Source organism: Orbicella franksi, chromosome 1 (assembly GCF_964199315.1).
Source record: "Orbicella franksi chromosome 1, jaOrbFran1.1, whole genome shotgun sequence".
NCBI lineage: Eukaryota > Metazoa > Cnidaria > Anthozoa > Scleractinia > Merulinidae > Orbicella > Orbicella franksi.
The window spans coordinates 44,098,661-44,111,521 of record NC_138145.1 but is presented as its reverse complement, the minus strand read 5'-3'; the positions used below and the strand labels follow the sequence as shown (position 1 = coordinate 44,111,521).

Here is a 12,861-nt window from a genome sequence, read left to right as displayed (position 1 = left end):
AAATCACCAGGCCCCAGTTGTTTGGATAATGCTATCAAGTGGAAAAATGTTAACAAAACAAACCACTCTAGTGATTTATCCAGTGCATAGCGTTATCCCCTTTCGAACAACCTGGGCCATGTCTCTTATTAATGGATAGTTCAATCATCTGAGACATCAGTGGGAAGAAACATCGTGTGATGACCGATCATGTATTGGCTGCAAAGGAGACAGTGTCTAGACCACAATGTAAAGTTCTCTTGCAAGAAAGTGAATTTTGATGGATATAATCAATACTGTGAAAAAAACCTTGACAATTTCTGTTGGCTGAAATAACAGAAACCTGGCAGACTATGTTTTTTTCCTCGCTACTTGGACAAGATCACTCAATTTTCATTACTGCAGCACGAGCGTTCAGTCAAGCACAATCTGTTTCACAAACACCTTACTCTTGATGAATTAAAAGTTTTTCTTTATTATTGAATCTGTTTGGTAACTGAGTGAACTTTTCTATGACTGCAGTCAACCGAAACAAAATAAACACACAAGGTAATGATTGACTGCAAGTTTAACCATTATATTATTATGAATACCTGTTTTAAACTTATGAATGCTTAAACATGTATGCCTTGATTCAGAAGACCTACATCCAGTCTTTGTATGGAATGCAAGTACCATTACTGTTTCATTTTTTTGTCTTATGTACATCACTGAGGAAGCTCAATTTCTAGCCTTGAAACTGAAACATGTTTCAATTTTTATCCAATGACCTGAAGCTATTGATGATGTCTAGTTTCAATAATTTTAAACTAGGCTGAGTGTAAGTAGCAAAAACAAATGCCAATCTTGAGCAATGTTCTCAATAAAGAACATTAAAAAAAAAAAGCTGAACTATAGTTTGGATACACCTTTGAAGTATGTTTTATAAACCTGTATAATTATTATCAAACTCGAACTTCTATTATTTTTAATCCTTCATAGAAAGAACTTAATAAAAGTTGACTTCATAATATTACATCTATAAACTTCACTGCAATAGTTATTAACAGTTGCTTGTACTTGGATCTGATTAACAATCCACACAACAACAAAGTCAGTTCTGCACATAAATTATGAGGAGCTTCATATCCTTCTGTTGTTGTCTGATGGAAAAATCATTCCTAAACTGCAATAAAGGAGTTATGTAACTGTTTATCAAGCCCTTTTTTGACGAAGAACAACTTTCAAATTGAAAAAACCTGTATTACTGGTTAACCAAAATCAAAACCAAAGGGAAACACAGAGGTGATACACATGCACAATGCAACCTAAAGAGAGAAAGGTTATACCAAGGGTTTCATTAAGGGTCAGGCACCAGGCAAACTGACCAGCTGATAGGATGATTTCGCCTGCCTGGTTTAACCATTTAGAGGAAAGTTTTTCTTAGAAAGAAGTTCTGCTCAAAAAAAGGTTTAGCTCACCTATGAAAACAAGTTGGCCACCTACTGAAAACGTTAATGAAACCCTTGGGTTGTACAATTTTGACTATCTCTGCAGACTTCTTTTAGAATTATAAATAAGCATCAGCCATAACAATACAATGCATTACACGATACGTTGTTTAATCACTCTCTGAACCTTAAGAAAACATGGCGTGTAATGATTTCCGCTTTATCACCAAACAAGTTATGTTGTAGATGAGTACCAGTGCATGGACATGATACCTTTCTGTACGCAGCCTTTCCTTTTACACACATATTATTAATTTCCTAACTTTCTGTGTATCATCTGGCATGTTCTTCACTTCCTGTTGTCCCCAGTCATGGCACTACGAACTCCAGCGGCTGCCGCTTCAGTGGCTGCACTCTGCACGTGCGGATTTGATGCCACACCCCTTGCAAACTCGCCTTGTGCCTTCTGGAAGCTTGCTCCGGCCAAGCGGTATATCCTGTGTACCTAAAGAAGTTGTAAAAGATACAAGTTAGATAACTATGCTGTACCTCTATAAAACTGACAACCAAATACTTGAACAAAACACAAATTTCTGAATTAAAAAGGTAACTAATTAACAATGACAAACTAATTACAACTGCATGTAGCAAATACGAGAGTAACTTGATTAAAAAAAATAATTCTTTATGAAATCTAGCACTTAGCAAATCTTTGAGGCTCAGCCTCTAAGAACACTCTGAACCTTTCTTTTCTAGTTCAAACTTCATGTGCAGCTAACATCGGGTTTCAAAAGCTACCACCTCTCCATAAACAAGCCCTTCTGGTTGAATTTCAAGGGATATCAGAGGAGAGACATGCACAGTACTTACCCTGACAAGAAGAAAACAATCTACAATAACACCAGCTAAGAACAATCCTCCTGACACAAACATCATGGCACCCACTGGGACACTGTTATGAACTGCTTCAGTAGCATTGATAAAGCCACTAAAACATGACAACAAAATCTTTAATTAGAATGAATTAGCGACCGGACAACTGACTGACCAACCAAGACTGACTAACTGATTTATTAATTCTATTTATTTATGATTGGATTGATCAATCGATTGAATGATTGATTATGCATTCTGTTTCAACAATCCCTTATACAGATGTATGAAATTATGAAAATTAAATGGAACTTTATATTGTATTTTTGAGATTCATATAATTAATAGCTGTCTAACGAAAATAAAATTCATTTGATTGTTCTTGATTCTAAAAAAATATATTGTCCAGCTGGCATTACAGTATATCTCTTTTAACTGTAAATATTTCTAAATTTCTGCATGTACATACCGTTATGTTTAGTTTTTGTGTCTCTGAAACTTTCACCTCTCATCTTTCAAATTAACAGTTGCTTTCTGTTTTTCTGAGATACTTTTGAGGTTAAAATTGATTTTAAAGTCTATGTTAGGTGGGGAAGAAGTGAATATATGTAAGCAGCCACTAACTGAACAACTTACCAGGCTCCTCCACCAGGGATACCCAGACAGTAAAAGATATTAATTCCTATGTGAAGAAAGTAGATGAGGAAGAATATGACGTAGCTAAAGGAGCTGTCATTCCTGAAAAATACAACAATGCTATGTGAGCTTTTTCAGCCTTAAGGTACATGTACCTGGTTACAGACAGACTAGTCATGGAGTCTGATCAAACAAGAGCAGCAGCGGATGAGAACCTATGGTGTCCAGAGAGTTCAAGCACTAATTCGGCCACCAACTCTTGCACACACTGGTCAAATTTGCATCGATCTGTTTAAATTTTCAGTCAATAAGACTTTTCACTGATAGGTTTGACATGTAGTCAATGTCAAATCTTGAATTATCACAGCTCACTGCTGTAACTGACTCCACACACTGTATAAAATGTTGTAAATATGGGTTATTGACCAAGCATGAGGTAAAGATGGCTGGATATTGGCCAAGTTCTTCTTTTTTGTGTTTATGGACCAAGATGGAGTACAGGTAAATATCCAGTCATCTTGACCGAACAAGCTTGGTCAATAAAGGATTTATTATATGGCTTTTGGGGAAATATTTCCTGTGGGACACAGTGGTTAGTTCTGAACGAGCAAGATAGCGCCATCTTGCCTGCTCAGGTAGCCAATCACAGTGCAGAATTTGGTTCATCTAGTCTGCTCTGGTTTGACAGGTGACCAATGTCAGATCTTGCAGAATCTCAGCCCACTGCTTATTCCATGACCCATATTGACTCCACACACTGTATACAGCCAAGATATGGGACACTATAAGTGGCCTCTGTCACTGATTGAGTGAAATATAAAATAATAGCTGTTATTAGAAAATAGCCCAAAGAAAACATATCCTCTGTGTTTCTATCGAGTTACATAAACACTTGTGGAAGTTTGGGAGAACTCAAAAAAGCTATAGAAACACTCCCCTGTTGGCCTTTTGGTTTCCCAGAGCATTTCTCATTCTCCCAAACTTTCAATTGTGTTTCCATAACTCGACAGAAACACGGTTCATGTTTTCTCTGTCTTTAATAGTAAACACATTGACAGAGCAACATGTACCCAGTAAATACCATCCGCTAACCCAGCATCTTAATTTTCTGAAGTACATGCTCTACTGCAATTTTCCACTTACTTGAATGCACGATAACATGGCCTGTACCAGCCAACGAAAGACAAGGGAATATTAGCGAATAAGTATAACCCTGACAAACCAAATGTAGAACCATCGTTCACTGTGCTAGCACCAGATCCTTTACTCAGAAGTGCCAATGCAGTAATGAAGTTAAAGAACAGAACAAAACAGTACACTGCAATGAAAACCAGATGTAATGGAAAGCTAAGGCTGACTAAGAGTTAAATAAGGAAGTTTAAGTCAGCAGTAGATGGCTTGAATAAGTTAAATCAAAGAAAATGGAAATTTAAAAAACAAATCCTTAAAACACTCCATTCTAGTCAGTCTACTTCACACTTTGTGATGTCACAAGGCAGAATGACACTTCTTCGCTCAGTAATTTTTATCAATTTCAAATGCCATTCTAATTAGATTTATCTTTGATTTCCACACTTGCCAATCACAAATTCTCTCTTTTTAAATACACAAGTATATTATAAATAACTTTCCATTGTAATAATGTAAATATAGTCGAATGGGGGAATAAAGCTAAAGGAAAATCTATTTGAATTCTTTTCCCCAATTGATTGCAAACCAATCGATATGATACATTTAAATTTCTAAGGTCCTTTTTCATTTGTTCTTTTAAATGATAGTCAATTATCAATGTTCAATTAACTAACCAAAAGATTTACTGGACATAATACCATCCTTCAAAACAGTTTTAATTCACTATTTTTATTTCATTTTAGTGAAATAACAAATTTTAACAAAGTTTAATCTTTTAAAATGGATATATTTTCAAATACTGGTGAAAGAACTGAAATCTTCATTTTGTACATGTCACCAAATGGTACATACATGTAGTTGTGAAACTCTCCTTTGATGGTAAAATAATAAAAAAGTAGGAAATATTTCTCAACAATCCTCATTCATTTTCAAGTGAAGAACTTAGAAACACACATAATATGACAGACACCAATTACAGATTCAAACTTTAAGGTAGATTTTACATTTATCTTTTCTTCTCCATTGGTTCAACAAATTCAGGCTGTCACTTTGCTGACTTGAACTTCCACAAGAAATCTACCTCTTACTTACTTCAGCGCATTATAGCAAGGCCGGTACCACCCAAGAAACGACAAAGGGACATTTGCAACTAAGTAGAGTAAGGATAGTCCAAATGTCTCGCCCTCGTGTATCGGCTCATCATTGTCGACAAGCAAGGCAAAGGCAGAGAGGAAGTTAAAAAACATTGTAAAACTGTACACTGAAAGACAAACAAAGCAGAGACCCCGACATTACACACATACACCTTTAACTAGTTTTAGTTTCAAAACTACAGTACCGCTCAAAAGTAAGTTACCACCATCTCGCAAGACGCGTCTCGTTTCTCGCGAGACTCGTCTCGAGAGAAACAAGACTCGTCTCGAGAGAAACAAGACAAGTCTCGTTTCTTGCGAGTGCACTGGAAGTACCAATGCTACGCATTCGTCGGTATTTGAAACCTGTTTTGTTAATAAGACGTCTGTATCGTATCATATCGATTAGCGTGGTAGACACGATTTTCATTCTCATCAGCAATGCGTGTGTACCATGCGTGTATTATAAATTCTCAAGCGTCCAGTATTGTTTTATATACATCAGCCAAACCTTTTTTTATTCCAGCCAGACTTGCTTAACGTTTAGTTTTTGTAAATACATGCACGATAAAAGTTACCATTAAAATGCTAACAGTAAATGTAAATGTAAGTATTAATTTTTGACTTACTAAAGTATTATCGCAAGTACAGTATTATTGTATTTAATGGTGATTTGAACTTGTACAGTGGCATACAACTAAATAATAATATCAACATGTCATTATTTTGTAAATAAGGAAATACCTAATTAATGTTGTGGTCATGAGTTTTAAGAAGGCAGGAATTAAATTTCAATAAACTAACCAATAAGCATTTGTGACCTTTCACGCGAAAACGTGCATTAACGACTTTCCGTTACACGGGTGAAACGAACGGCCATCGAACGGGTTACAAACGGGTCACCAAGCCGTTTGAAACGGGTTTCAGTGAGTGTTCGAACGGGTGATTAAGTATTCCGAACGGGTAGCCTAGCCGTTCGAACGGCTCAGGAAAAATTGCAAACGGGTAGCCTAACCGTTCGAACGGCTCAGGAAAAATTGCGAACGGATAGCCAAACCGTTCGAACGGCTCAGGAAAAATTGCGAACGGTTAGCCTAACCGTTCGAACGGCTTGTAAAACATTCCGAACGGGTAACGGAACCGTTCGAATGGCTCATAAAAAAATTTCGAACGGGTGATCTAAACGTTCGAACGGCTCATGAAATCTTCGAACGAGCAGTCACGAACGGCTTATAAACTTGATGATTATAATTCGTTTTGTTTATTTCGAATGGTGCTGTGCCGCTACATATTTCACTTAAAAATAATTTCGAACGGATGGCTTTTAATCATTGAAACTGCTCCTGTTACTACTTTATTTCACCACTGACAGCCAAAGAAAGTAAACTTGAAATGCAGACAACATTCGTAACTGAGTTTGCTGAAGCAGATCGCAAAAGCCGAATTCTTTTATACACAGTCGTTTATGGGAGTCTTTGTCAATTCTTTGTCTTTCAGTACAGCCCAAAAATAATGCACGCGCAAGAACTTCTTTTTGCATCCGCAAGCGGGCAACTTCTTGCGACTGCTCCATAAAAAGTCTAAACCTTGTTGAAGTCATTCTTGGTGAGAGTTTTTGTTCACGAATAAATCTTTCGGTAGATTTTATCACTGACGGTGGAAGATTTTGGTCACGTGCAAGCAACGTGTGAATCGAGAATGTCTCAAAATAACTACAGCTTGAGACAGAAATAAGGCCTTTGGCAACAACAGTTAAGCAACAGTACATTTTCGTCGCCTGGGTTCGCTTTGTTTTCTTTTTCGGCGACATGGAGGAAATTTTACTGTTTACAATTATTATTACGATGTGTCCCGGAATCCCAGACCCGCGGTGTGGTAGCGGCATGAAATCCTGCGTGAAATGAGCTCGTTTGAAATGGCTTTTTCTGTCCGGAATGTCCCTTGTGGCAAAGGTTAAAAAAGCAGCATATTTACTGGGAAGTGTAACCCAAATTTTAAAACAAGCAAGCTTCTCAGTCGACGAAAACAAGCACAGGACTATGCATGCATGACAGAAGTGTGACTCAGTTTTCACGCATCAGTAATGTTTGAAACTTGATACAAACTCAGGGCGTCACAACAACACGATTGTTATCTTATCTACTCAAGCTCAGTGCATGCTGCCGTCTTAAAGGTTTCATTCAGTGGATTTTCTTCGAAATAAGAGGAATGCACAAGGCAGACTCATGAGATTTCGGTGTTCAGAAAATCATTTACAGTGTCTGTGCTTATCACAACCATAGTTACATCGGTAATGTTTATTAAACCGCATTGTAAACAGGGTAGAATTCAAGAAGTTCGCTTTTACAGGCGACTTTCAAGTTTCGGAGCAACTTCAGAATACCCGGCCACTTTATTTACATGTGCCGGTGTGCTTTGAAGAACGAGGTATATAACAATAGTTGCTATTCTTATTCTTATTCAATGAGTTCTTCGCCTGTAATGATAACTTTGCGAGAAGTTTTAAAAGAAATTTACAACATCGTAGTTCTCATTTGTTTACACACGCAGCGGTTCAGTGTGAACTTTGAACGAAAGTTGTCTTCGCTCACAGATCACGCAAGAAGAAGAAAACGAAAACACACTTCTGAATCGGCATTCAAAAGCAAAAACCGTTGGATCCCAGGCTAACTACACCATAGTGCGATCTTTATGAGCTTCATTATTAAGAGCTATTTTGTGATTGTCGCGTAATCTGCTAGCAGACTATTCAAGTGATTGAAGGGATTTTTTCCGTGAACGTGACATGAACACGCGAGTACGCGAACAAGTAGAGACAACCGCACGTATGCCTTGATATTTTTTTCCTGAACGGATGATCAAAGCCGTTCAACGGTTTACTCAAGTCGTTTGAACGGATGGATGTTCCAGCGAACGGGTGAGCAAGTCGTTCGAAAGATTGGATGTTTTTAACAAACGGGTGAGCAAGTCGTTCGAACGGTTGGACATTTTTATCGAACGGGTGAGCAAGTCTTTCGAACGGATGGATGTTTTTACCAAACGGGTGAGCAAGTCGTTCGAACGGTTGGATGTTTTTAACAAACGGGTGAGCAAGTCGTTCGAACGGCTGGACGTTTCTACCGAACGGGTGATCAAGCCGTTCGAACGGATGCAAATTTTTTTTGAACGGATGACCCAGGTCGTTCGAACGAATGCAAATTTCTTTCAAACGGCTTTCAAACGGCCTCTAAACGGAATTCCGTTCGAAAACGGAAAGCCGTTAATGCACGTTTTCGCGTGAAAGGTCACATTTATAGAGGATAGAGCGATCATCCTGTTGTCATACAGATGAACTGTTCTCAAGAGAGAATGAAATATTTGTCTTGTAGCCGTGTAAAATTATATATTAAAGATCACTTTAAAAACTATTGGTAAAAAGCAACATATTCAGAAATTTAAGGTATCATGTAGTAATTGCAGTTATGTCCAAAATGATGTACATGTAATCATGTTAAGAAAAATTGACTGAATTCTCACGCTATTGTCTTTAATAACTAGAAACGTCTTACCTTGCCACCTGTAGAACAGTGCTTTACATGTCTTCTGATAGTCGATAGGAATATCAATGCTGATATCATGGAAGAAACATGGCTTGCAGGGACATTTTTTAGGCAGAGGTGGAAAATTGTTTTCTCTATAGCCTGCAATACAAACAATAGAAAATAAATCACAGGGTTATAAAATAAGAATAGCTATATCTTTAAAGGATTTCAAGAAAAAATTCTATAGACATCTCATGCAGCAACAACCGTTTTTGGATCACAGAAATAAGCAACACAATAAAACCTGATTTGTGAAGAACACTGTCCTAACATTCAAATTACAGACATCAGAGTTTGTAGGCCAATACTGAACATCATTGGTAAGCCATATTCTTGGAATCAAACCAGTCTTTTTTGACTGAAAGTGAGGTTGAAAATAAAAACCCTACCTCCAAACTGCATTCGTTGTAACTCTTGTTCTTTTCTTTGCAGCTCTGCTGCTTTGCGTTCTAAATCCTGTAACATAATAATAATATCATATTTAACTTCATTGGGTATTTTATTTGTTGAACTTACAGATAAAATAATTTCCTACACAGTTATCACAAATTCACTTTCCTATTACCCGCGTTATTATCTGGATTCTTGAAATAGCTATGCATGGTATGCAGTACAATGTATGCTTTTTTGCTAGCCTCAAGCTACAGTACAAAGCTATTAAATGTGGTGAGGACGTGTCTTAATTCAAGTATTTTTAGTTAAAGCTCAGGACTGATTTATACCATGTCCCAAAGAGCTACCATTGAAACAAAGTTTAAGCCCAACACATGAACTACAGATCGTTTGAACCCAGTGGATGCATGCATAAAGTAAATGTAAGATACAACTTCGATTAAAAAATGTTAACAAAAGTATTTGTATCTGTATGTATACATGTACATGTAAGAATGTTCTTTTACACACAGCTGTACACTAGTTATTAGTTACAAATTTGGCATAGATTAATCATTATACATGTATACTACTTGATTATATAAGTATAGTTGTCACCTACCTACTTGACAATGTTTTCATTCTTGTACGAATAAATTTTACACTAATTTAATTACCTTAGGTTACAGTACGTACTCATTGTACATTTGCTGCCAGTACAGAAGCAACAACATACCTCTTGTCGCCTTCTTAGATTTTCTTGCTCCTCTTCGATCTAAGATTTTAATAGCAGGAAATTAAAAAAGTCTGATATTTAAGTTCTCATAATTGATATACATACAAGTACACATTTGTCCACATTTTTATAAATCAACGATCTCCACAAGAATCTTGTACACAAGTTGCTGCCTACATGAATTCTCCAATATCAGCTTGAACTTCAATTTAGTACAGCAACAGTTTTACTACAATGCTTAATTACAGACTTACTCTTACATAAAATTGCACTTCTCACTCTAAACTACTAGTACCATGACAAGGTATTAAAGCAAAGGCCATACCCCATAGTGTATTGAAAACTCTACAGGATTAGTTTGAAAATCAAGCAACTTTACACAACAATGTGCATACCACATAAGGTGGAGGTTCCTCTTTAGTTTGAAGCACAGCTGGCTGTGAGGTCGAGGGGGGAGGCTGTTTAGGGGCAGGAGGAGGGGCAGCGGCTGTTGTCGCCTTTGGCTAGAAAACATCATAAAACAAACATTAATATACTGTAGAAAAAACCCTTATGTTGACACTGTAAAACTGTGACTAATGTGAGCTTTATGCTTGCTACATTTCCCTCATGTTCTCAAAATTAACTTAATTTAAGACCATACACTGTGCATGGACATAAATGCCTTCTTTGTTTGATAAATATTACAATATGACACATATAACACAAATATACTGCACAATTATTGTAAGGTTTTTATTCTCAATTGGAGCATCAAGGAGAAAACATGTTGCGTGATTTACCATCACTTTCCAACAAGCAGCAAGTCTGTTAATAATTACTGACAAGTATTACAATGTTAAATATTAATTTAATATAGAGCATGGCAGGTAACAATCTGATCGTGCATGGATTTGCACAGAACTGCGACCACATACGAGGGAAAATAACTCTAAACCATATAATCCAAAGAGTTTTGTTCAAGGATTGTGGCGTTTCAGAGGGAAATAAGGACTTTGTGTAAGAAAGGATAAATCAAGGTCAGTAAATGGCGAGAATTCGTTGCCACAACAGGTGTACATAATAGAATAATCAATCTGTTTCCTTCCGAAGGTGATAGCAGTGTGTAATAGTAAAGTTTATACTATTCCATTATACCAACCATACACTGGTGTGCGTTAATAAAAAATCTCTGCGTTACATATACAAAAATTAATGACTCAACGTCTGAAATAATTATATGGTCATGTGTGAGGTTATTTTTATACACTGACGTCGAAATTAAAAAAATATATATATCATCTCATCGTTCAGTTGCTATAAAGCATGGACGCTGAGAAAAATTAACAACTGTGAGATCTGAAATCAGAACTGATAAATCTAAATGAAGGGGTAAAAAAATTCAAATGAAGATGTTCACAATTTTCAAAACGAACCAAACGACTAAAGCAGTAAAAATATATATTCTTGGTAGCAAAATGTTATAAGCAAACAGTATCGCATCAAAGTGATCCCACAAGTTCGCAAATATGTTGGCTAAGTCGCAAAGTTTACGGTAAAATGAAAGAATTAAAATGTAGAAAATTCGACTGACCAATATTTCTGACTATATTGAATCGTTCGTATTGTGAACGTTGAAAACGAAAGGGAACATTACGCACAATATGTTTACATACATTTCTCTTATACATCCTGGGCTAATCATAATGAGCAGTTTAATATCCACAGAAAGTGGGATAGTTTTATACAACTATAAGCTTAGAACCTCTCGACAATATTGCAATGCTTAGGCCGAGAATCAACACGAAAGGTGCATGTATAAACCATACACAGCAAAACGAGACGTAAGCTCTAAGGAAATGACCAACCTTTGAGCCGCTAGCTTGAGATTTGTTTTGGTCCTCAAAAGGATTGAAATCTTCAAGCCCTCGAGCTGCATTATTCGTAACAGAAGCCACTGAGGGATCCTGAAAATACAAGATATTCCCAATGTCATTAAAATCTTGATTAAAATGACCTGCTTCCCGGAATTGAACATCTCCGGCGACAACAGACCGTATGATCTCAGGCGCAACAGCGACTAATTCACGCTTCAAATACTTACAGCAAAGGGATTTTCTGAATCCCCAGCGAATGGATTATCATCAAAATTTGCCATGTTTAAGCTTCCTTTCTATCAAGGGAGCAAAACGGGGTTTTCTGCCTCGAATCCAAGAAGATCGATGTAAAGTTCTGATCGCCGAAGATTTTCAATTTTGCGCATGTGTGTACGTGGTAAACTGTCATGTGACTTGAACGCGATGACGTAATCTCAACACTTTGTTGCTAAAAATGGAACAGATGTTTGCGCTGCAGACCGCAACCTCCAAGTGTTTGACCTCCGTCGGCCGTCAGGCTCCTTGACAACTTTGAAGTCGAGATATACGGAAAAATACAGATCAAGGGGTTTACCTGTTTTGCCCGAAGCGGTTTGGAACCAGAAACATTCTGGTCCCCAAAGCACTTTTCACTTCTCTTAGCCGGCGGTGCCGTAGGCGAGAAATTGTTGGGAGAGGCCTGGGACGCAACAGGCGCTGCTTTTCTTGCGGGACAAATCGGGTAATCCCGAACGGTCAAGGAAGCACCATCTTGCCGGCTCGGGTAGCCAATCACGCTGCAGGATTCGCTTCATCAGCCAGCCTGTCCCGTTGGGGATTCTCTGCATTGTGGTACTCTTAGCCCGTGCACATCCACCCCCTCTCCTCAGAAAAAAATCGGACTTTTTTTTCTAGGGGAGGGGGCCGAATGCACAAAGGGAGCACGGATGTGATTTGGCGCTGACCGCGCCCATCGTTAGGTAAGTAGATAAATAGTTTCATTTTAATTGAACAAGATCAACAAAATTGTTTGTAAGTCATTTTTGACTGTCGGCAAATGGAAAGGAACATGCAACAAATCGTAATAGTGTGAAGTTCGAATTGTAATCGATCCAAACCTGTTTCAACGTTTCCAAAAGGAGACATGTCTTTTAT

General features: G+C 37.5%; 1 protein-coding gene across 2 annotated transcripts; it reads right to left on the bottom strand.

Annotated features, from left to right (window-relative positions):
- Nucleotides 1-436: 436 nt before the first annotated feature.
- LOC145463466 (secretory carrier-associated membrane protein 2-like) lies at nt 437-12,228 on the bottom strand. 2 transcript variants are annotated; one of them, XM_081447223.1, is made up of 10 exons: nt 11,955-12,228; nt 11,719-11,817; nt 10,267-10,374; nt 9,872-9,910; nt 9,153-9,219; nt 8,731-8,862; nt 4,062-4,236; nt 2,919-3,020; nt 2,280-2,397; nt 437-1,914 (listed from the first exon to the last, which is right to left on the bottom strand). In XM_081447223.1, exons 1-10 carry the CDS (start codon nt 12,006-12,008, stop codon nt 1,759-1,761), a joined length of 1,050 nt encoding a protein of 349 aa, XP_081303349.1. In that variant the 5' UTR covers nt 12,009-12,228; the 3' UTR covers nt 437-1,758. The 2 variants fall into 2 exon arrangements, with proteins under 2 accessions (XP_081303349.1, XP_081303354.1); XM_081447228.1 differs by lacking the exon at nt 4,062-4,236 and adding an exon at nt 5,142-5,310 and having other exon boundaries at nt 11,955-12,220.
- Nucleotides 12,229-12,861: the final 633 nt, after the last annotated feature.

What these genes read in the sequence shown, in the direction of transcription:
- LOC145463466 (XM_081447223.1), bottom strand. Translation starts at nt 12,008, where the DNA reads ATGGCAAATTTTGATGATAATCCATTCGCTGGGGATTCAGAAAATCCC. An exon ending in ATTCAGAAAATCCCTTTGCT is followed by an intron (nt 11,818 to 11,954) that starts GTAAGTATTTGA and finishes TTGTATTTTCAG; the next exon opens with GATCCCTCAGTGGCTTCTGT. An exon ending in AGGAACCTCCACCTTATGTG is followed by an intron (nt 9,911 to 10,266) that starts GTATGCACATTG and finishes TTAAAATCTTAG; the next exon opens with ATCGAAGAGGAGCAAGAAAA.